The following is a 24,271-nucleotide window of genomic DNA, read 5'->3' on the forward strand; positions in this document are numbered from 1 at the left end:
GGTTCTTGAAATTGGATTGCAGTTTAATTAGAAAGCAAATTGCTAAAAATGGGCTCATTATTAAAGCATGTTAAAGGTAACCGTTGGAGAAAAAAATCATACTTCATCATTTGTTTACTCTATTAAACAGGCTTATCAAAATCGTAAATGTGTATTTTTCGCATTAGTTTGTGGTAAAATAAAACTATAAGCATCCATCTTGCGCCCGGGAGAGCTATAGTTTAGAATAAAATAGGTGATGTTATAGTTGATGTTACTAATATGGCCTTTTATTGTTTTTCTGACTTTAAGAAAGAATTCTATTAACACTAGAGTTTTGGTACTAATCCTTATTTGTCACCTACCTCAGTGCCGCTTCAATCTCGCTCTGCTTTGTCCTCAACTGAAAAAGTTATTTTACATAATGAAAATGGATATTTAAATACTTTGAATATTATCTACAAAAACAGAATAATAAATTACTACCAACAAAACCGCTCTTATTAAAGTCGTCTTCCACGTCGTGGCTACTACAATTGCGTTTGGTTTTCTACTGTGAAATAAAGTATACGTACAAAGAACTAAATAACATAAAAAATAAACATGTACAAGTATAAAAAAACTAAGAAGGGGTTTATTAAGGAGTGGTAAGTGCCAGAACGTGGCTGCGGACATTCGTATTGTCTTCAAAAGAACAATATGGCGATAGTCTTACAATGGGTGGTGTGATTACCAAGCCTAGCCAAGCCTCAAGTCCACTTAGAATAACATTCATAAAATTCATCTATGCCACGCCAGGTCTTAATCACTTTCTACTTCTGATATGGATATCTACAAAAATCTGAGGAAGCTAAAGCTCAGGAAAACTACAGCGAAGTAGCACACAGAAATAAACAATATAAATATTTAACTCATAACGTTGTTAAAAATTGAAACCATTTTAGTACTTGTAATGTTTAACTTCTGTGTGGACTGTGGAATCACCATAATAAAAAAATACTACAGCTTTTGATCTGTTTGGTGAACACAAAGCATATTTTATAAATTTGTGACATGCGTCGTTGTACATACAAAGCATTTTCCAAGGGACAAATATGAATTCTAAGTGTATGGAAATGATTTTGAATTGCATTTGTTCACTCCACGTAAGCTTACCGATACAATCGTATTTGAGGATTATTCATTGTTTGTTTATAATAAATTTTCGGGGTTTGCCTCATTGGTATTTTATTTTCTTTTAATTTGGGAATATTGTTAACAATAGTCAAAACAGCGCACACCATCAGTTTTAGATCATAGCTATAAAGATTATAAAAATTCGAAATACCAAAAAATATTATTCGATATTTGTTGCTGAACTTATAGCAATCTATATAATTTTTGTACAATATTCTAAGTTTTTTTTTCTACAAGTTCCGTTCTGCGCGCGCATTCAACTCCTTAATTTGTATCTCGAACTCGGAATGAACGCTTCACAACGCCCATTTTATATCGTCTGCGCGCTTGTTACCTCACATTGCTAGTACGGGGCTAAGCAGTAGAAATACTGTCAACGCTTTTGCAAGTCTATTTAAATATTGGTCTCTTATAGTATATGGCAAACCTAGTTCGAAGCTTTGTATCGTAAACATGTCTCATCCGTATCCATCTCATAGCATGGGCCGCAGTTCGGCTAGCAATACGAGCAACCTGTAAAGTTACTCAATACCACCCTAGTTAATTAATAATAACTGTTCTGCTTATATTTTTCACTACACTTTGAATCTATTAGTTCTTATATTTCTCCAGATCACTGGACTACTAGGCCATATTATTACATTATCTCACGCTCAAAAAACTATGGAAAACGAACCTTTTACCGACAAGTATTCTATACAGCGGTAAAAAATTTACGGTCTTTAAGACCTTCTCACCCACACAATTTAGTTTTTTTCTCGCGCGCACATATTCAACCGCTCTTTCTTCTTCTATTCCATGAGAACTTTCTGATCATTATTCTTGGGCCTAATTAATAAACGCAAAATGTCAGCCCTAACAATAGTAGTTGTTTAATTTATCATAAAACGCAACATTACGTATTTTGTGACAAAGTAAGAAATCAGAATAAAACGGTACACAGGCCAACAGCTTTTATTAAAGTACAGCTTAATGGAAATAATTTGATATTTAATGCTTAAAAATAACTAGATTGACAAGGGCCATTATCATTAGACAATCATTTATGCCAGCTTAAGCGAACTGCCCTAACACCTAAAATTTTACCATTCTGGACATTGATACTAAATATTTACTAATTAGCTTCGTACTACACTGTGTGATCTAGCAACAAACGGTTATGTATTTGCACACAGCACCACATCAAACTTACAACATATTAATAGTAAGATATCACACAAAAGGCGAACTTCGGCTTTAATACAAGTAACACTTACAAGTCGTTCATATATAATAGAACGAACACACCAATAAATTGACGTAGTTTCACATAAAGAACCCAACCCACCCAAAGTACTTTTGAGTTATTGACAATGTCGTCACTTTTATCTGATGAAAAGAAATACCTAACTAATATATAGTTTTGTTAAAGTTCGTAAAAAGTAGGTATCCTATTTCTTGCTGAATGAATGTCCTTGATTATTGGATCATTTCAGTACAAATAACACATTCTTGTAAATTCGTGGTTTGCGTCCTTTGTGCTAAACTTTCATGAAACGTCATTACTACACATCAATTAACGATTATAAAAAGTTTAATTACGCACATATTTCCATATCTTTTGCCGTTTAGGTTTCGCCTACAAAACAAGAACACATCGTATATAACTTATACTATTTACAATGGAAATCTAATGATTTATTATTTAGGTACAGGCGGGAAATTGTAATTGAGAAAACTTTTTCGAACGATAACATGTTCATGTTTCTTCAGGTTAAAGATACTAAGGTCAAAAAAATGCTTTTATAAACGTCTTCGCATAATATTTAAATACGCATTTTTTATTCGCATAATGTATTTACAAAGGTCCACCAATCCACACTGGTCCAGCGTGGTTTACCGCGGCCTTATGCACTTCTCATTGCGGGACGAGACCCATTCCCTGTAGTGGGTCGGTAATGGGTTGATCTTATGATGATCATGATTTACAAAGATTGCACATACATAACGGTAACGGTATCGGCATTATAGATTCTTATAATACGCCACCCTGATTCACATGTGATGCCACTTATCAATAAAAGGTGATCGGCAGGGTGATTACGTATCTCGCGACAGGCTTGCGAAAGACAGGCGTAAATCTTGCAATCACTGCTGTCAAACGTCACTTTTCCATATAATAAATAAACAAAAGTGATGTTTGACAGCAGTGATTGCAAGATTTACGCCTGTCTGTCGCAAGCCTGTCGCGAGATACGTTATACCCTAGCCGGTTTCCTTAATGAAGTTTTTGAAATATAAGTTTAAATATAGTATTTCTTTTATTTTACGCCATTAGACAATAGAAAAAGTCATTAAAATGGCATATTTAAACATTAAATGGTACGGTATGATGGTACAGTATTATGGGAGATATTTTATACCAACAAAAATATCTTTGCGAATTTTTTTTTTAATACAAAAATAGCCATCTAGTCCAAAAGTAAGCGTAGCTTGTGAGTACTAAGAATACTGATGACTATTTTTATGAATAATATATATAATTACTTATATATAAGTAATATAAACACATAATATACATATAACAATAATATGACTTCATCAACACGCGAATCAAGGCATCAAATCCCGTACTACAGTTTTAACAGTTTTTCTCAATTACGTGGTTAATAGTAATGGATGATGATTGATCAAAAACTAGCAAAAGGAAAAACTGCAACACTCCAAGAATATCTTACCCAGCGACTCGGAAAAATTAAAAGAACTCGACTGTTATTGAATTCCAATTAAACACTGCTAACTAATAGTATAGGTCCTGATAGATAATAAATTATTGACAATTATTCAAATGTAAGCTAATCGGTAATGGGCCGAATTGAATCCATATACTGTGATTTCTCCATCGGAACTCTGTAAAATATTATTATTGGAATAATTTTATGTTCAACAGTACCTACTGGGAAAGCTAATACAACACGATCCTTTCATATACTTATATTTAATTTAACGCTACAGGGTAACAAATAACCCACAGATTTACTACGAAGATAGAGGCTTGCCTGGTGTTAGAGGAATTTTTTCTTTACTGTAAAATAGGGTATTTGACTGTAAAAAAAAAAACACCTGTACTGGTGTAAACCTTTAAGATTATTATTATTTTTTACTATTTTATTTTCGTACAACTCTTCTCCGCCGAAGTTCGGTCGCAAGCGACGCGATGCTGTGCAAACGTCACTTGCCACTTCACGAGACTTTTTGATTTGGATTTGAAGATCCATTGCCGCCAACTGCCTCGTTGGTCTAGTGGTTAGCATAATTGGCTAAGGATCACGGGATCCTGGGTTTAAATCCCGGGTAGGCCCCAATACTTGTAACGAAATTGAAGTAACGTGATCCCTAAGGGAACGCTTTTTATTTATTTGCTTTTTTTTATTGACTAATTGAAAACACCGGAAATTGCGACGAAATAAACATGTTTTTAGCTCTAAAATATCATTATGTTTATTTTAAGATCATAAAAAAGCAGTCAAATACCCTCTTATTTAATTTTAGTAAACTTTAAAGTTTATAATTTTGTTTTTCATTACTACTTTTTGTCATTGATCGACCACTTAAACAATTGTAATAGCAGAGTTGGTCAAAATATGCGAGTTATATTTGTTTCAGCAAGCGTTTCTATTTATTATAATATTGTGTTGTTATCCTGTATTCATCAATATTGATGGCCATAATTTGTAACATTCAATAATACACAAAATATACTAAAAAACAATACTCACATCTTCATCCTGTCTGTCATCCATACTTCTGAATATTGTTTCCATCTCGTCCAATAAGCTTTGACTAAAGTCGGTACATCCCTTCTGTGGAAAAGAACAAAAACTAAGGTGAATAAGGAAAATTAAAACCATGTATTTACGTTAGAATTTCAATATATCAACGCGTATTCTATAAATGAATCATCTTCAACATTATCAACCCTTCACCGGGCCACTACGAGGCACAGAAGTTGAAGAACTCCCAGGCATGCAGCAGTGCGTGCACAGGGTTTTTGAACAGGGTATGCATATAGCCGGTACATGGCATAAAATGGAAAAATATCCCTCCAATACGACTTATATAAAATAATTTGGGTATGCAGTGCTTTTGTGCATGTATGAAATGCACGCCACTTGCAGGCAGGCTCCGTTAACGCAAGTGATAGTAAATTGCTTAAACTTCGAAAAGTTAGAGGAGAACTAACTAGAGGCGAGAAACCGAAGCCGATGCCAGTCCACTCGGCACTCTACTAATAATGAATAAAATAACTAAAATATTTAAACTACTGGTAATGACCGACTTCAATTAAGAAAAGATTTCAACTTACAATTCCAGGACTTTCTGGAAGACATTCAGCTCCCATTTCTGCCGGTGAACTCTCCTACAACAAAGCACAATACTTAAATCTTTATTCGAAAAATAATAACATTTCAGATGAACTATATAATCTTAAATCAAGATAAATGAGAATTCAATAGTTAGACTAGATAAACCCTTTGATTTGATACATAATGAAGGAGCAATAAAAATAATTAATTCGCCATTTTGTGGTAACGGCTATCTTAGATTTGAAGCTTAGAACTTTTTATTTACTTCGGACTAATTCACCATTAAAAAAAAAATCATTCATCCTCTCTGGAGCTACGATGCCACTGACAGACAAACACACACACACCCGCACACAAACACACACACCCGCACACAAACTCCCACACTCCCGTACACAGAAACATATACGCACATGCACGAACGCACACACACTCACGCACATACGCAACACACCCGTCGTTTTTGCGCCGAGAGTAAAAAAGCAGGCGTGGTGAGATCACGGCTGATAGAAATAAGTGGAAGAAGAAGACATGTTGTGCTACCAAACATACCGTGGAATGAGAACAAGAAGACAACTTACCGTACGAGTATCAGGTATTTCATGATACTCGTGCACCTCCTCCTGTTTCGTAAAGTCTTCACTCTTGTGCACACGTCCTAGCGTTGCATTTTTTACCTAAACGGTTAAGAGTAAATGTTCATTATAAATTCCAAAAGAATTATCCTTTTATGACCTTGAAGTGGCATATTAGGATATAAACTCGGATTATTTAGGTATTTAACTAAAACTAAACTATCTTGAAGTGTATAATACACATTCTTGTATAAGATGGGGGAAAAGTGGAGTAGTGATCATGTGGAGATTAAGATTTTGCGACGGCATCGTAAAGGCAAAGTTTTTGCCTTAGATCACCATCTATTTTTTTAACTGTAATAAAAAGTAATTTAACAATTTTACCACTATTAGTCGACCTACAATAAATAAGAGTGCAAATTTAATCAATAAGAGAGCAAAATTAATTTTGCCCTTACCTTGCTGAGAAGACTTTTACTGGTTGTAGGTTCCAAACTTGACTTATGAGCTTTCTTTGCACCTTTGGTTTTTCCGTTATCATCTGAAATCGATTAATGTTATCAAACTCAAATTCAGAATAGGTCACTCCGAACTATTTATTTCAATCAAATTGTATTCCAATTTAACTGCCCGCACTACGGCAATTATCTAAAACTAGTAAATATTAATAAAATAACGGGCACAACGCGTAGTCAAATTTTAATTTCACGGCACGTTCTAGAATTACCTAAAATGGTAATGTCCCTAGGGAGTGAGTGTGAAACTAACCTAACTCTTCTTTATCTTAAAGAAGAGGCTATAGAGACCTTAAAGCCCTCGTGTCAAGTAGACTGGATCTGTTGTGATCGCCACTATCTGCAGATCTCAACCATTACTTGTTGCCGCCAAAACAGCAGAACCTTCTGATCGGAAGTTGTTTAACTTCTTCATACCACATTCCTAAGCAAACCCAGTATATATTCTATGTTATCGCAGTGTCTGCATATATATTTGTTTACAGATATTTAAAGTAAGTGTACCCAGTCACAATTCGGTATGGCTCAATCTTATATTAGATTGCGTATAAACAAGTTTATATGGAACTATATTTAATAGATATTAACAATTACACTTACAAGACAAATCAACTTCGTCGCAATTGGTGGATGGTTTGTTTGAGCAGAGCAAAGGGTAGGGTGAGGTAGATGTCGTAGCAGTCAAATGAGAAGGAGAATTGGGGTTTATCAGCGGAACTTGCTCTAAATCTTCTGACGACTTATACGGAGTAACAATTTGACGTGGAGGCTGAAAAAATAATTAGTTTCAATTAGTTGAAGAATACCAAAATGCATATCAAACACACACACAGGAATGAGTAATTTATGACAAATGGCGCTGGCGGAAATAAAAGCCGTTTCACCTCCGTACCTCTGTCGGCACGCTAAGATCGTGTCCTGACCGGATTATATTTGATTACATTTGCAATTGTCTTTTTCCAATTTTTTATGCATTCAGTTTTTTAACCTACAGTTAAAGTACAATTATCTCAGTATAAATTAATTATTAAAAAAAAATTAAAACGACCAAAATATTCCAAAAAGTCTACATACTCGTACATTATGGCGTTTGTTCTCCCTAGTGCAGAGGTAATTGCTGGGGTACCTATTTTAAATAGAGGATTGCCCTTGACAAGGGCCATTGGGCAGTTAAAAAATACAAAATTTTCATTGGTCTGCTCTGGTGCGAGAGTTTAGAAAAGGCTATTTACTGCCCTACCGACAAAACGCCGCGTAGAAAAATAATTGGGGTGCCATATCCCAAATAGGGGTGCCATATCATTTACCACCAGGTAAGATTGCAGTCAAGGGCTAATTTGCAGTATATAATAAAAAGTTACTCCGAAAAACGTATTTTAACTTTATGATACAGGAAACTTTTGTAATTTTATCTATAAATATTTCTATCTTGTAAACTTTACTGAATCATGTGAAGCGGACAACTCTTAAATCAGAAATATAGTGAAGAAAAACATATCCTTTTTTAAGCTGTGAATAACAACGGAGGTTTAACATTAATAGTTTTAAGTTATTTGACCTCATTTTGAGCTGCACTCAGCTCCTCAGAAGCAACAGTTTTGATGGAAGAGTGCGATATGCAAACGATATACGTTTGCATATCGCACTCCTCCATCAAAACAGTTGCAACCATGCTTTTTGTGATGAAGTCGTAACCTTATCCAATTTTATCTTTACGGACAAATACTGTCGATCTTTCCTTTCAAAAGCTTATCTTCCACAGCATCATTCAAATTAGTTTTGTAGGATTCTGTTTTGCTGATATTGATAAATTACAAAGCGCTATTCTTGTGTAAAATTTGTTTTGAATTTAATAGTTATTTATGCAACTGTATAATAAAGAGTATTGAAATATGAATGTGGGTATCACATGAGTAGCTCCTATTGAAGATTAACTGTTATAGTTCGATATATATGTTCGAACGACTGCAGGTACTGTCTGCCAAAGAAAAATAGCAGTTTCTGTAGCCCTAACTGAGAACTGAAAAAGAACAATATTTCCGCAGTTTTTGAGCAGACACGGATCGCACAGTTTATATACATTTTCTTTTCTTTCTAATTTACGAAGTTTTTTCTGACTAAGCCTATGTCTGTTTCCTGGCAGGCTTACCAATAGATCCTTGAGTGGCTTAAGTGTAAAAAAGAGAGATTGTCACACTACTGCTACTAGTTTACTAGTTTTTTGGTTAATCTTAAGGATAAAAAAATACATGTAGAAACACAAATACTTACACATCCAGTTGGCTCCAAAAATGATAGATCACCGAAATAGGCCCCGTCAAGTCCAACGTGGCCAGTATGTTTCACATCGCCCTGCGGACTCGATATCATGCTCCTTTCTATAGTGCGTTTGCCAGTGAATGTATGACGTTTGACGTCACTCCTCAGTAGTGAGGAACGAATAGATCGTGCGGAGTTGCGATTTGGGTGCGGTGACAATGAACCAGGCACGAAAGCACCGCGCTATATGATGATAATATGATTATAAGCTTCGAAGACACAAAGAGTGCGCACGCCTTATGCATTCCTTCCGTTATACAACGTGATTTTTCAAATCATCGAACATACAATATACAGTATCTCGAAGCAAACCTCAAAATACTTGAAGTTTACAACAGCGGTCATAAAAATTAAAACATCAATTTCCGCATTCAGACATTTAGAAGCAGCTGATCAAATTACAATAATCTATTTGAATATTATTTGCATAAAACGACTACTATTGGATCTTATATTAAAATAATGAAATATTAATTTACTACGCAAACTTATTTTTAGTAATATTATATATTTACAATAAATAAAACTGCATATACCGCCAAATGACGTCACATCTCTATAAACATAATTTTGTACCGCTTGAACTTCGAAAATCGCTGCGTATATCAAGTGTTTTGTGATAACAAGCTATCAAGAGGACAGTTTCATTTTATCATTACCAAAAGTTAGCTTACCTTTAGCATTACTTTTAGTTAACGAACAAGGACTTTCTATATGACTCTAATTTGCCTATGATGTCACGAGTGCGGCCATGACAGGACGAGCACTTTCGTAGGTGATAATTTTTTAATATATATTTTGCAATTTATATCAATAAAACCTACTAAAATAAAATATTTTTTTGATACAGTAGATACTTCCTCTTAGGGCAGTTTTTCAAAATTAATCATCATGTCTATTAATTGAATTTATACCGTCGCCCAAGCGCCGCTGACTTTTAGCACAGAGCACTTTTAAACACAAAAATAATTATTTAATTTTCAGATTTTTTTATACTAATAAGTGGAAGACATTATAAAAATTAACAAGGTCACCGTTGTACAACGAAAAAAAAAATCACCGTGTACACGTAGACACCACGCAACAGAAGGAATGATTAGCGGTATGATATCGCATAGAAACCAATTACCAATGTGGGTTTAGTTAACTTCTATGTACATCGATCTGGGCGTTTAGCGCAGTTTCATCTTAAAGATCTTATGTTTAGTTAGTTAGGTAGTTAGTCTAGAAAAAATTATTCTATTATTTCAAGGTATTTAACTCAGAAATTAGTTATTGTTGGGAAGTTTGTATTTAACTCAGAAATTAGTTATTGTTGGGAAGTTTGATTGGAGTACTTATTTACTTGGTACATGAATTTAATATGGCCTTTTATTGCATTGCCAGGTCATCAACACTTCAGAAAAAAATATAATATACACTTCGCAGAAAAAAAAAAAAACACAAAAATTGTTTCAAAGGAGTTGATTGACTTTTTTTTTGAGATCCGTAAACTAGGTAGGCTCTCAAAACAACAGTTAAATATCGCTTGAATAAGTGGTGATCTGGTGATCATACAAAAATTAAACAGTGCTGTCTATGGAATAAAACCCATAAAATTTATCTAGGTATTATAAACCGGATTATTTTTATCACAGACTATTTTATACCTGAGTTTGTTTTTGACAAAAACGCGCACCAGTGATGTATTAAAACTATTCAAAGGAATGAGAATGTTTAACAAAGCACCGAAAAATTAGTGGAATGCTTTCTGTTATTGACTTCTTATGGCGCGTTGCGGCAGATGAGTGAATTTTTCAGAATCACAAAGATGCGCGCGCGCAGATGTAACACAGGATGAAGTTAGTTTTCAATGACAGTTATTTTTATTATGATTATTACATACAATTAAAGTGTATTAACAAACAATAGAGCTCAACATAACTTAAATCCCTATTGAGTTTACATATAAACAAAGGAAAGTGCAACCAACACAAACAAATGTATCGTGTAAGGAAATTAATGGTGTATTGTGATCTCATAACGAAAAAGAACAAAAATCATGAAAGCGATAATGGGAAATGTTAAAATTTTAAACAAATTAGTATTTATCTCACCTCTATGCTGACGTAGGGTTTTGTATGGTTGGGGTCGAAAAATCCACATGCGCCTCCCGGGAGAACTCCGTACCACATCGCGGATTTAGTTGCACTCCTACAAACATTTGAAATTAAAGTATAATAGACAGAAGAATAAAATATTGAGAAAATATTGTTTTATATATGTTACATATAATTATTTAAGTAATGACACATTTATTTTATGGGTATATATAATTATATATATATATGTATATATTGCCTGGAAGAAATCGCTATGAAGCTTTAAGGCCGCCAAATTGTTTACGTTGTTTTGTTATACTTTTCTTTTTTATGTACTTTTTTGGTGTGCAATAAAAGTATATTCATTCATTCAATCATTCATTCTAGAATGCTACATACTATAATAGCAAAATTATGCAGGTACAAGAACGGCGAATGCAACGAAGTTTCACAAATTATTCAAGAGAGTTATAAACATCTGCTGTAATTAAAAAAACACTTCTCAAAAACCCAGACAATGATTTGAATACTCAAATTTAAGTTTTTAATGCTGCAATTTAAAAAAATAAGAATGTATTTGTTAAGAACATAACCAGAATATCGAGTCAAGAAAATATGTAATCAAATTGTATGGTTAAATGAAATATGAAACAACACAACTTACTCCCTTGCAAGTACTGTTATCCTTTGTCCAACCTTGTATTCGAGAAAGTTAGATCGCCTGCCATCCTCGGGTCTCTTGTAACTGACAGTAGTTTGAACCTGTCAGAGAAACGAACAAAAAGTCAAAATGATAATTTTAAAATCGACGTTTGAAAAGTTATGATATATTGACGTATACAACGTGTAACCGAATTACGAAATCATTTTAAAGAATGCATAAGTATATTTCATGAATCACCCTGTAAAATATTAAATCAAAAGAAGCATTTTTATTTTTTCCATACAAACGAATTCAATACATTTTAAGTAATGACTTATTGAAGATAAAAGACCGACACGCGCTTAGTACCCACGCTACACGAAGCGTGCTTAATAAAGTTACAGGAGTCACATGATTTAAATTTTGCATGTGATGTTAAGGCTGTATCTGATTGCTTTCAGTCAAAACTATGGCAGTGGTTTACTCAAATTGTGGTGGATTTTCGGTTTCACAGATAAGTCTCAGAAACATTACATAATTTTCTCCTAAAACCTGTGAAGTATTTCGGTTACATTTATACGTTGTATATGCCTTCGCGACTTCATTTTCTGTTTTAAGCTCTGTATTAGAGATACAAACGTAATCATAATCTTGTTATTAATTTGTTTTGTGACGTTACGCCGAATTTACTGGCGTTTATAGTTATAATAAATTCAATGATGAGGAGTTGAAAGAATGATGAATGTTAAGTTAATGTGAATGTTAAGGAGGCCCTAAGATTCTATACTCATAGAGAGTGCGCGTGACATTACAGTATCTCCATTTCCTGATAAAATAATAATGAATAATAAAGCATTTTGCTTTATAAAAACATTGCATCAATAGGATGCACTAGCGTATTTCGCCATTTTAGTATCGACTTAGTCATACTTTTGGTGAACATGTTTTTTTAGTAGTTATAACTTAGTCATTGATAAAACTTGAATTGATCAGTATAAAAATGACGTTTCGTCGTCCATATGAGATGACAGATTAACATTAACGCCCGTTAATGAATTAAAAACGAGACCTTTATGTAAAAAAAAATGTAATACATATAAAGTTGTTGTTTGGTGTTTTATATATTTGACAAGTAAATTTTACCCGAACCATTACAATACTTACTTCATCAGGTCTAATCTGTCGAAACCTGGTACTTAAATCTTTGAACTTCGGCCGATCATTAACATCGTGCGACCAGCACTCCAGCATTAACGAATAATAAGCGTCGGGGCAACATTCAGGTCGCTCTAAACGCTGAAAATAAAATATCAGTTCTAGAAACAAAACTTTAGGGGTTTGTTATACCTTGTATGTACCTTTAGTGCCCTATGAAAGTGGTGTCTAGTCGCAAAATGAGGTGGGTTTAGACTGTAGCCAATAACACTGGCGGTGCACGAATAGGTAGACTCCACAAGCCTTTGAGAACGTTATGGAAAATTCTCAGGCATGTAGTTTTCCTAACGATGTTATTCCTTTACAGATAAAGCAAGTGATAATTTAATTGCTTAAATTAAAAACGCACATAACTCTGAAAAGTTATAGGTGTATGCCAGGAATCTGAAAACGAGGGCCAAAGCTCGAACTATCGAGTTACAAAAAATGTCGTAGAAAACAGTTGTAATTTAATATAAACAACTACAGGCCGAGAGCTTTCTGGAATTTTTAGTAAACCCTGTATTTTGCACGTTCGGATGTACAATCACGTTGCAGTCTTATTATTTTTTAATGCAACATGTGGCAGTCTTATCATTATTTACCAGAAACGTACCTGAAAATTGGGGGCATCTATAGCTTCAAGTATTTGTTGCCCAGAAAAAGCAGCCCACGGTTGGAAGCCGTACGTGAACATTTCCCATAAGCACACGCCGAAAGCCCAAACATCACTTGATGAGGTAAATTTTAAGTATAGAATACATTCTGGTGCACACCTACGACATTAGATAGTTATTAACGATAAATCCTTTTATTACAAATACATCTAAAACCGTAAGTTTAGATTTCGTTTTGTACTTTATATTTGTGATTCATACATAAATATATATACATACAAAATACACTATATTATTTAAGATAAATAAAATTATTTCAGTCGTTTTTAAATATGTTTACTGTCTGCGACTGTCTTATATCTCTCGGTAATTCATTCCACAGATTTACCACTTTTACTGTAAATGAGTTACCGTACGCCATCGAACGATCTTGTTTATTAAATAGAGAATGAGAATCTCCGCCTTTTTGGAATAATAATTATATTGTTCAAATTAGTTCATCCATCATAAATTACTGGTAAAACAATGGGCACCGATCGACAGTACAAACATACATACCTACACAGATGAATAGCTTCACTATAATATATATAGTCCTGTATATATATTTCTTATGTGCGTGTGTATGTCACTGAACTCCTCCTAAACGGCTGGACCGATTTGAATTATTTTTTTGGTATGCGTTAGGGTGGCACCCTGGATGGTTTAGATTCACAAATCAGGCCGACAGATAGCGCTGGGGTCCGCTAGTAGTCTTATAATTATAGATACCTACCAAGCCACAGGTAATTTGAGATCCACATTGTAATTAGTTTGATAGTAGTCCTTCCCAACGCCCAAGGCTCTGGAGAGTCCAAAATCTGAGATTTTTACCCAATCTTTGTTAAACACCAGTATATTCCGCGCCGCCAGGTCCCTAAAAGGCAATTATTTCAAAAATCCACAATACTTTAATAAAGGAAAGATGTAACAAAGTGCACCGCTATAGTAAGCTACAAACCAAGCAAGCAAGCTCGTTCTTTCAGAAGATGCGTCAGATTCTACTTAGTTTTTTGTGTAGCGCGCCCGCTATCCCGTTTTTATAATACAATACAACGTGTCAATGAAACCGAAATATTACTTCGCAGGCTTTAGAGGTACGTTATTTACTGTCTTTGAGCATTATCTGCGAAAACGAAACGCTGATATATTTTGATAAACCACTGTTATAGTTTTTACTGAAAGGAATCAGATACAGCCCTAACAACACATGCAAAATTAAAATCCAGTTACTCCTGACACTTTATTAGCGTATGTACTATGCGCGTGTCAGTCTTTTATCTTCAATTGAATTGTTATAAGTAAACACTTAGATTGTTCTGAATTAGTTTGTATGGAAAAATAATATATTTTTTCTTATAGTTTTATAAAAAGTTGGTAAATGAAAAGAGGGTAATAAGCGACGCGATGCGCAGTTATATCTTTGTAAGGAGATTAAGAAGGTCTAGCTTTTTTGGTTGTCATTCTAATGTATGTACATAAGGTTTATTATACCTGTGTATCAGTCTTTTGTTATCCAAATAATTCATTCCATCACAGATTTGTTCCGCAAAATTGCAGAGAACCGCCACCGAGAAGTTACTTCGCAGGGTAACCTCGCGGAGGCACTCTAGAAGCGATCGCAGTGGTGCTAGTTCTGTTACCTACAAATGAGAAATTCTTCAACATTCGGTGGCGGGGGCACGGTGACGGAAAACATCGTGAGTAAACTTTTTTTATTTATTTTAAAAGCGGGCAAACGATCAAGTGCGTCATCTGATGTGTTAAATGATCACCGCCGACCATGAACCCGAGAAGCCACCGATGCGTTGCCGGCTTTTACGGAATTTGCTCATCCGCCCTTTGAATAACCCTAAATTGCAGTTTTGATAGAACACATCATATAAGAGATTGTTCCACAATTTGAAAATTTTCTGGTATCGCGTATGGTAGAAGAATACCAGGCATCCAGATGGTGAGCACAAAAAGGGAGCTTATATCTCTTCGGCGTCCTAGAAACTACAAGCTGCAAGTCAATGCAAAAGGCGTGTGAAGTCTATCAATAGACGGCCGATTTGCGCAGTTTGCAGCGACCCTGCTTTCTGAGCCCAAGGCCGTGGGTTCGATTCCCAATACTGGAAAATTTTTGTGTGATGAGCACGAATGTTTTTCAGTGTCTGGGTGTTTATATGTATATTCAAAGTATTTATGTATATTTTCCATAAACATATTTATCAGACATCTTGGTACCCATAACACAAGCTACGCTTACTTAGGGGCTGGATGCCGATGTGTGTATTTTCGTAGTATACTTTTTTATTTATTTATTTATCAATTCGCACTATGCCAGCGTAGTGGACTACGGCCGTAAGAGACGCGTGCCCAGTAGTGGACCTTCATTCGGCTGACGACGATGACGATGATGGGTGGCAGTTCCTTACTGAAATATCTTAGTAATTCGCGAACGAGATTCCCCGCTTGTAAGAAAAACATGAAAGATTCCCAATTTCAGACCGCACTATAAAGATATCGACTCTGAGTACAAAATTTCGAGGGCGTCGAGACAACTCAGAAGTTCTAATAATAATTTAGTCAGAATAGAATATAACACACTAACCAGCATCAAAGAGTCTAGGTGCAATACAACACCATATAATCGCACAATATTGGGATGATCTATACTGTGCATCACTGCAGCTTCTTTGAGGAACTCTGTCGAATTAGACGTCATTCGTTCATTTCCTAAACATTTAATAGCCACTTGCAGCTGTAACAAAATCATATTTATTAATTATTATAGATATGAGAAAGATAAGTCAGATAATTTAAAATAATGTTAAGCAGCACGATAATTTTAATTCTTAAATGCAAACAAAGTACGTGTTTTGAAGGTAAGTACAGTTGAATTAAAAAACTTAAAAGGCTTATAAACGTCAACTCATTGTGAATATATGCCAAACACACACCCTTGATTAATGATTAATAATGTAATATAATATTGCTATCATATATCCTATAATAGGTTGTTTTCATTGTGACAATCTGACGATCGACCTCCGCAGAACACTTATTTCAATTATTGCGTGCGCATGAGTGCGATTATTCAATACTAGTTTGTATAGGAATACCTACTAGGATAGCACCCATACAAGTGTCATTGACAGAGGTTGTACCCACAGTTATTTGTATGAAAATGTTGATCAGCCCTGGCGCAGCGGTGAGCGCTGCGATTCAAAAAAGAAGGCCTCGGGTAAAATCTTACATTTTACGGGAATTTATAATTTCCGAATTTTCTCTAGTCTGGTCTGCTTTAGGTAGGCTTTGTCGGTGGCTGCCTACCACCTTACCGTTCCGGTGCGATATCGCGTAGAAACTGATTACGAGTATGAGTGTAATATAACTGCCATACCCTCTAACGGATTACCCGTTAGCCTGCATTATCTTTTTCTACTAGGTGAGATAGCAGTCAAAGGTAATTTAATAAACGAAATTATAAGAACTCGGTAAAAAGTTGTATAATAGAAGCTGTTCACTATTATAAATACGTGTGGTGACGGCAGGTCAGAATAGACTAAGGGAATATAACAAAGAACGGGCAGCAACGTCCTCTGTGCTACTACTATTCTACTGCGATCACAAACCCGTCTGCACAGCGTTAGGCCGCTATAGGCTATTGATGATGATGAATCCCTACTAATATTATAAATGTGAATGTAAGTTTGCGCTTTCGCTCGAAAATTACTGAACCGATCTTCATAAAACTTTTTATACATATTCTTGGAAATAGCATAGTATATTTTTCATTGAAAAAAAAATAAGTAAGATAAAAAAAATGTTTGTGAAAAAGTCTCATATATGACTATAGGTGTAGACTATGTAGCAGTACGCTGCCTCCCAAAATTAAGCAGGCGAAGCCGCAGGACACATCTAGTATTGTAATAAAATAATACCCCATCGGCTCATTACCCCCTTGCCAACTAGCAGAATTAAAGTAAATTCATGTTTATTTACTGTAATAATCATTTAACTTATGTCCCAGTTACAATAAACAATGATAATACAATGGTTAATGTCACTGTTAAACCCTGTTATTCGTATGTAATTTGGTTAAATATGCCACTTGCGCGCGTAACAAGCTGCGCACTAATGGTTTCAAATTACACGGTCTCTTTTAGGTACTATTGCAGAGATAAATAGTGTTTTTCCGTAGCCCTTTTTGAAGTTCTGTTTGAAAAATAATGAATGAAACATTCTGCATTTGAGATAATATTTATCGCATCACAGCAAATTTACAACTCAACGTTTGTAAAAATTAAAAATCTTATACTTAGGCTACAGGTCGAAATGAGATACTGTTTGAAGTCGTAAACGTTTTCCAATCAAACATAGTCGCCATTTATTTCTTATTATATTGTAATAAAGTGATCGTAATAGTGCTTACTCTTTGAGTTCCAGTTGCCCATGTACCTTGTTGAACTACGCCAAATTGTCCCATTCCAAGCTCTTTGTTTATTGTAATGTGTTCAATGGGTATGATGTGCTTCGTAGGAACTTTTACGTTCATGTCGGTAAAGGATTGAAAGTCCATAGGCATAAACATTTGGCGATGTTTGTTCTAAAAAAAAATAGTAAGTTTATTGTATTATATCAACACCTCGTCGGGGGTCTATCAACGCTTTGTTTACTGGTGCAGGGTTGCCATTGCGAGTCGCAAGGAGCCGCAGGACCCAAGCGGCAAGCATTTTTGGAAATCTTGAAATATAGCACCAGTAAACATAAAAAAAATAAAATTCCCGTGTACTGAACAAGCCTAAGCGCGTGAAGCTAAGTTGCACTAGACCCTAGACCCACAAAAACGAATTCAACGAATTCATTTTTAAACAAAAAATATGAGGGTAGCAGAAAAAAAATCTCGCTTTCACTACAACTTATCCACCTATCGCCCAGCTATGTTTCAAGCTCAACTAATTAATTTTAAAAATAAACTCATCACATAAAGCTTTTACATAAGAGAAAACGTTTGTTTTTATTGAAATATGTTTATAGAAAGGTGTGAAGTGGTTTCAAGCCTATTTCGAAAGTGTGTGATGTGATGTGCTATAAAAATGGGTGTGCCGTGGATCTTGGCCGCAAGCTTGGGTCTCTTTCGCCAAAAGGAGATGTAGCGGGAAAAAAAACTTCTAACAGGTAATCACCAACCTACTATAACTAGCAAATATATTTATATTTTACTAGCTGTGTACCGTTGAACAGTACCCTGGTGCTTTTCGGATTGGTTATTCTTCTCTGTTCAGCAAATAATATGTAAGCTGAGTGCCCAATTTAGTTAGTTTAGCAATAACATAGGTAACATAGGTAACAAAAAAAAACAAATATTCTCATTTATAATACTAATATGTCCCTACATTGTTCATATCAGCCCATAGTATAGTACTTGGTAACCCACACCTGTTTCTCTACAAGTATTATGCCACTGGGTAAACCCTTAATCTATCATATCAAAAAGATTTGTGCAAATCACTATGGACCTAAGGATAATGTTGGTGTTCATTGTATGAATAAGCTTATTTAAGCTAAAGTACCATGTTTTGTAATTCAAACTATCATGTTAGGTTTTATACCATGGCTGACAATGTATGTAGTTACCCTTCAATAAACCAGATTTAACAATTTCAAGCTTCTGACAAGAATAAGTATTACTTGTTTCAAAAACTTACCAGTTCATTTCTCTTGTTAATATGAAGTAGTTTTTTTAATTTAGTAATATATGTATTCGGAAAGAATTTTGAATAAATTTTCTTGAATCTTCTTTGTTCTGGCCTGGACAGACCAATCTGCATTAAGTCATCAATCCCAACAAACTTTAATTGTGATAGCTTACTAATTTTTAATATATCCCTGTAACAAAATGGCTAGTTTTATAAATTATTGTGTACATATATAAAATAACATAATATACAAATAATATAATTAGGTAACATTGACATCAAACTTGTCAAAATTTATATATAATTTATATATTATACTTATTACTTAGGGATTATACCCTTTGCCCAAATATATTGAAACAATGTGTTTGGTCAAAGATTTTAGACTATTTCTCCATTTACAACAGTCTTGACTGTGCCCAAGAATGGAAAATCACTCAAACACAGCAAAACTAGCTTTACGGTAGTTTTTAAAGTTTAAATTTCACTTTTAGTAGAGATATAGTTGAACATAAAAACAAACTTAGGCTATCAGAGAAGAGCCCGCGACGAGCAGATCTTTTCTATTTTCTACAAGCTAAACGTAATCTGAGAATATATCCCCAATACAGATAAGAACAATCCCCAACTAGTCTCGTAGTTGCTTTTAGCATTATCAACTTAATAATAGGCCACTACAAGGCATGGTAAGAATTAGAATGGTTTCGTAGATTTCACACGTGCTTAAAAACATTGAGAACATGGAGAACTTTCAGGCATGACGGTTTCCTCATGATTTTCCTTCCTCATTATAGCAAGTGGTATTAAATTGCTTAAATAAATTGTAGAAGAGGTGAGTGCAGGAGTTCAAAATTAGCCCCTTGAAAGGGAAGCAGAAGTAAACATAGAAGCAAAGGTGTATATTATATACATAGTATTATAATATATAAAAATTTCACCTTCAATTCATTAAAGTCTATAGCAATTTTTTTTTAATATTTTATAGAGATAAATACGTAGAGATAGAGATGTATGGTTGCAGTGCACAATCAGACACCTTTAAACTATAATGAATTTTAATAATACTACTTACGTTGTATAAAGCTAAATTAAAAGCTGCTATTAAAAGCCGAATTTTAAATGTTACTTTTAACAAAACATATTTTTATAGTTGCCCATATCAAAAGATCTTTCTTCAGTAGTAAATAGTTCTTACATCCTCACACACACACACACATTTTTGACACATTGCAATTGTGCCATAGGTTCAGACGCAAAGAATATGTATGAAAGCTGGTGGTTTATCTGTGTACGTGTGTCACGAAGATAAACTTCCTGCTGTTATAAAATTACGAAGCACTGATCGTTGCAGGCTCCTGTGTCATACTAAGGTGTAGGCATTTTTTCATAAGCCATAATACATTCTTACTAGCCTGTAAAATGAGAATGCTACAGTGTCACACAAAGGAACATTGTCATTGTTATTCAAGGGACATCAGTAGTTGTTTACTTCAAATCTCTGAGTCTCAAGATTATCTGTACATCAGCACCTTTAACATCTCAGTGTTGATGTTCAGGATCTGATTGTTACATTCCATGGAGTTCATGAATATTTTATACTTACAATTACTTTGTGTTAAGTACTTTGGGTAAACATTTAATACAATTGCTTTTGTTAGTATGTATACATATATATATATATATATATATATATATATATATATATATATATATATATATATATATATATATATATCCTTAGTTAGATTACTGCAGTGCCAATTCACAGTTAAAGCCTTCTGTTAAAATATCTTCTATTTATAAATTGTAATACCACAAAGGTTAATTAATGTAAGTTGTAAGTTTATAAGTTTGAAATCTAACAACAGCATATGGTTAGATTACAAAATTAGTAAAGATTTTAATAAATTAAGTATTAAAATTTATAGATGTTCAAGTCCATACAAATTTAAGCCAATTTTACACTTGTATGCCGAAAAAAATTCTGTACCATATAACAGGGACTTGGACTTGGTTTTTAGGGTGCTTATGTTTAAAAATCTGTACACCAGCCACCACACAAAGCATTAAAATAATGTTGTATATCAAAAAATTAGAAACAAAGCATTAAATTAATGTTGTATATCAAAAATTACTTCACACACCACAACTTTTTTAGTCTTACAGCTTAGTCTTGCAATTCAAGGAGGCAAAATCACATGCATTTAGGGTAGTGTGGTCAAAAGTGAACAAAAAGTTGGCATATTCATTTCAGAAATTTTTGTTAATTAATTTGATGTACTTTATGACTACCTTTAACCATTCTGTCTCTATTTACTAATGGAAATTACAATTTTCTGGTTATAACTGAAAGAAAGTACTTCTGATGTTTGTCAATAAGAAACAGTTGTCATAACCAATTAAAAGCATAGGAATTTGAAAAAATATTCTCATCATTCTTATATCAAAAAAGTCATTAATCATTCATTAGTAAAATAGACATTAAACATGTGTTTCTTGTAAAGCATGTTTTAAAAATCTTATTATTGATTCAAACACTACTTGTCAGGAAAGAATTTCTGCAATGGTCAACTTAAGTTGCACTCAAAAAACTCTGTTCCTATTCATTCAAATTTTATTTCTCCTCCCATGCCTGAATTCTGATCCACATGAGCCACTTGGATAGAAAGTACTAAGTTTTGAAATAATACTCTGTATAACTCATATTTGGTACTTACCCAAAGCGAACTTTGGACTGATAAATTATAAACCATGTTTAAAGTTGGTTGAAAAAATAATTTTGCTCAGACAAGATGTGTTTGATGCCCTAAATAAAATTGTAAACATCATTGTTGATGTAATATAATATTTGAACATCGCTTATTCAGCATTAAAAATTAATTTCACTTCGAATAAGTATGAATCAGCCAAACTACACAACATGGACTAGTTACACAAAGCTGCTATAGCATAAATACAGGTAAAAAAGAGAGAAAAAACTTCGCTATGTGTGTACAATTAGTAACCTTCGCCAAAAACCAATAAAAGTAGAGTATTTTTACCTGAATAATTCATGGTACTGCTGGAGCTCCGCATCTTCAAGAAATTCTCTCAAGTTTTCTTGATCGTCAACAATGTTGTCTAGAAACAAATTTAAATACCGTTATATATATTAATTAAAAAATTAAAGGCTCTCCCACAACAGCTTGAACAATACATAAATAGTACACTTACCCATTATAATACGAATGTTAAATAAAAACTTAAACACTTGAAAAAAAACACAAAATACGACGACAACAACACAAATAACTTAATTAAAGACTACAAACTATTATATAGCTTTAACGATTTCCTTCAGCGCAAACCCCCTTCAGCTCTCTTCAATATGTCATTTTGAAAACAGAAATTAGAAAATGACAGTAGGTTCATACACAAAGGTATTCGAATAGCTATTGATTGAATGAAAACATGAGTGGTGGCAACACTGCTCTGCGTCTTGCACTGCGTTTAGGCTTGCAGAAAAATATATATCGATATTTTTGATATGAGGCATTTTTCGCTTGTCACACATTTAAAAAGAAAGATTCGGTTTCAAAATGCATTTATATAATTCAAAATATATATGTATTTTTTACCCATTCATTCTTACGTGATAAATTATGTTGTATGTCACAGCAATTATTGCTAAAAAACTGACCTTTTTTTGTACATTTTTGTAATTTTTTTCAATTTTAAAGTTATTCAACCCTTAGAGAAATACTCCATGAACTAAGTTAATTTCAGCATTTTTAATAAACTTTTGATAAATAGTTAATTTTTGTTCACTGAACGTTCCCTATACGGAAAAAATAAATCTTGCGCTTACTAATTGCCCTATTAGCGTGAACATTTTAGATGTGTAAAATACGATATGTTTACCTATTAACTTCTAAAGTAAATTAATATTTTTATATTTGTTATGATTTTTGTACCTAATATTTAATAAAATAATATCACATAAAGCAGCCGATGGGCACTATTTACCCCTTATCTACACTCCTCTTTTTTGCTTGATGTTTATTATTTCGTAAGGTATTATCAGGCATATATATAAACGGCTGGAATATAAAGCTTTGTAAAAAATTGAATTTCATCGAACGTTAGTTGTGTTGGAGATATGCAATGTTTTAGAAAATTTTACTTACATAAATATATCATACAACTTAATAATTATTGATACGAGAATGAAATATGTCGATACTTTTGGCATTTCCTGCATACCTTGCACATCACTAGAGTCCTTCCCCCCGCACTATAGCTTTATCTGATTGGTCTTCATTGGATCTTTGTATGAACACCGAGAGAGAGAGATCTCTACTCTGATTACTGATAATGGTCTATAGGTAGATAGTAGTGTACGCGTTTTACCTATGGTAAATTTTTTACCGGCTTCAAAAAGAAGGAGGTCCTTAACTGAATCTTTTTTACTTCTTATTTATGTTTCTCGATTAGTTGAATACGCCTGGACCGTCTTGGAAAATTATTGTTTTGTTCGAAAGAGTATCTCTATACTTCCCAGGAAGTTTTATTATATTGTCTGATGGTGAGATCTCAAAAAATCAAAAGAACTTATCAAATAAAATACATAAAACTCTGCGCCATATGTAAGTATTGGACGGAACAAAGTAGACGAGCATTTTCAGACTTCTCGACAGGATCTTAGATCGAAGATAAAGTAAAAGTCCGAAGTAACATTTATTTGCCGATTTGATTCTCCTGTTAATTTTTGATGATATTTCGTTATCCGCTGTGACAAGTGAACCAAGATATACGAAATCTCTTACTGTGGCGAAGGTGTTCGTGCCAATTTTTATACTTTCTTCGAGTGGGGTCTTTTGGTCGCTTAAAACCGGGATGTACTTAGTCTTTACTTGGTTGACACACATTCCCGCTACTTGGGTTGCACTCTCCAGTGCTAGGTATGCATTGTTCAGGGCTTGCCGAGATCTGCTTACAATGTCCAAGTCATCGGCGTATCCTAAAACCTGAACGGATTTATAGAAAATAGTGCCATCTTTTTCAATTTTTGAAGCTTGCATACATTTGTCTAGCACAATATTAGAAAACAGGCAAGATAGC

At 33.9% G+C, this 24,271-nt stretch overlaps 2 protein-coding genes across 2 annotated transcripts in view; one reads left to right on the plus strand and one right to left on the minus strand.

Annotated features, from left to right (window-relative positions):
- Nucleotides 1–352: 352 nt before the first annotated feature.
- Nucleotides 353–22,415, minus strand: LOC120636336 (activated Cdc42 kinase-like). Its single transcript, XM_039907767.1, has 19 exons — nucleotides 22,385–22,415; nucleotides 22,213–22,291; nucleotides 19,181–19,361; nucleotides 17,905–18,078; nucleotides 16,081–16,230; nucleotides 14,979–15,127; nucleotides 14,221–14,361; nucleotides 13,445–13,604; nucleotides 12,799–12,930; nucleotides 11,656–11,753; nucleotides 11,007–11,103; nucleotides 8,863–9,093; nucleotides 7,192–7,360; nucleotides 6,535–6,617; nucleotides 6,083–6,178; nucleotides 5,501–5,554; nucleotides 4,914–4,997; nucleotides 3,873–4,044; nucleotides 353–382 (listed from the first exon to the last, which is right to left on the minus strand). Exons 1-18 carry the CDS (start codon nucleotides 22,386–22,388, stop codon nucleotides 3,979–3,981), a joined length of 2,148 nt encoding a protein of 715 aa, XP_039763701.1. The 5' UTR covers nucleotides 22,389–22,415; the 3' UTR covers nucleotides 353–382; nucleotides 3,873–3,978.
- The window catches only part of LOC120636338 (neuronal calcium sensor 2), a 130,789-nt gene continuing 124,932 nt past the window's right edge, over nucleotides 18,415–24,271 (plus strand). Inside the window, exon 1 of the mRNA XM_039907769.1 lies at nucleotides 18,415–18,650. Coding sequence (XP_039763703.1) covers nucleotides 18,556–18,650 — 95 coding nt within the window. The 5' untranslated portion in view covers nucleotides 18,415–18,555. The remainder of the gene's footprint in view (nucleotides 18,651–24,271) is intronic.

The sequence above is a fragment of the Pararge aegeria genome, chromosome Z (assembly GCF_905163445.1).
Source record: "Pararge aegeria chromosome Z, ilParAegt1.1, whole genome shotgun sequence".
Lineage (NCBI taxonomy): Eukaryota > Metazoa > Arthropoda > Insecta > Lepidoptera > Nymphalidae > Pararge > Pararge aegeria.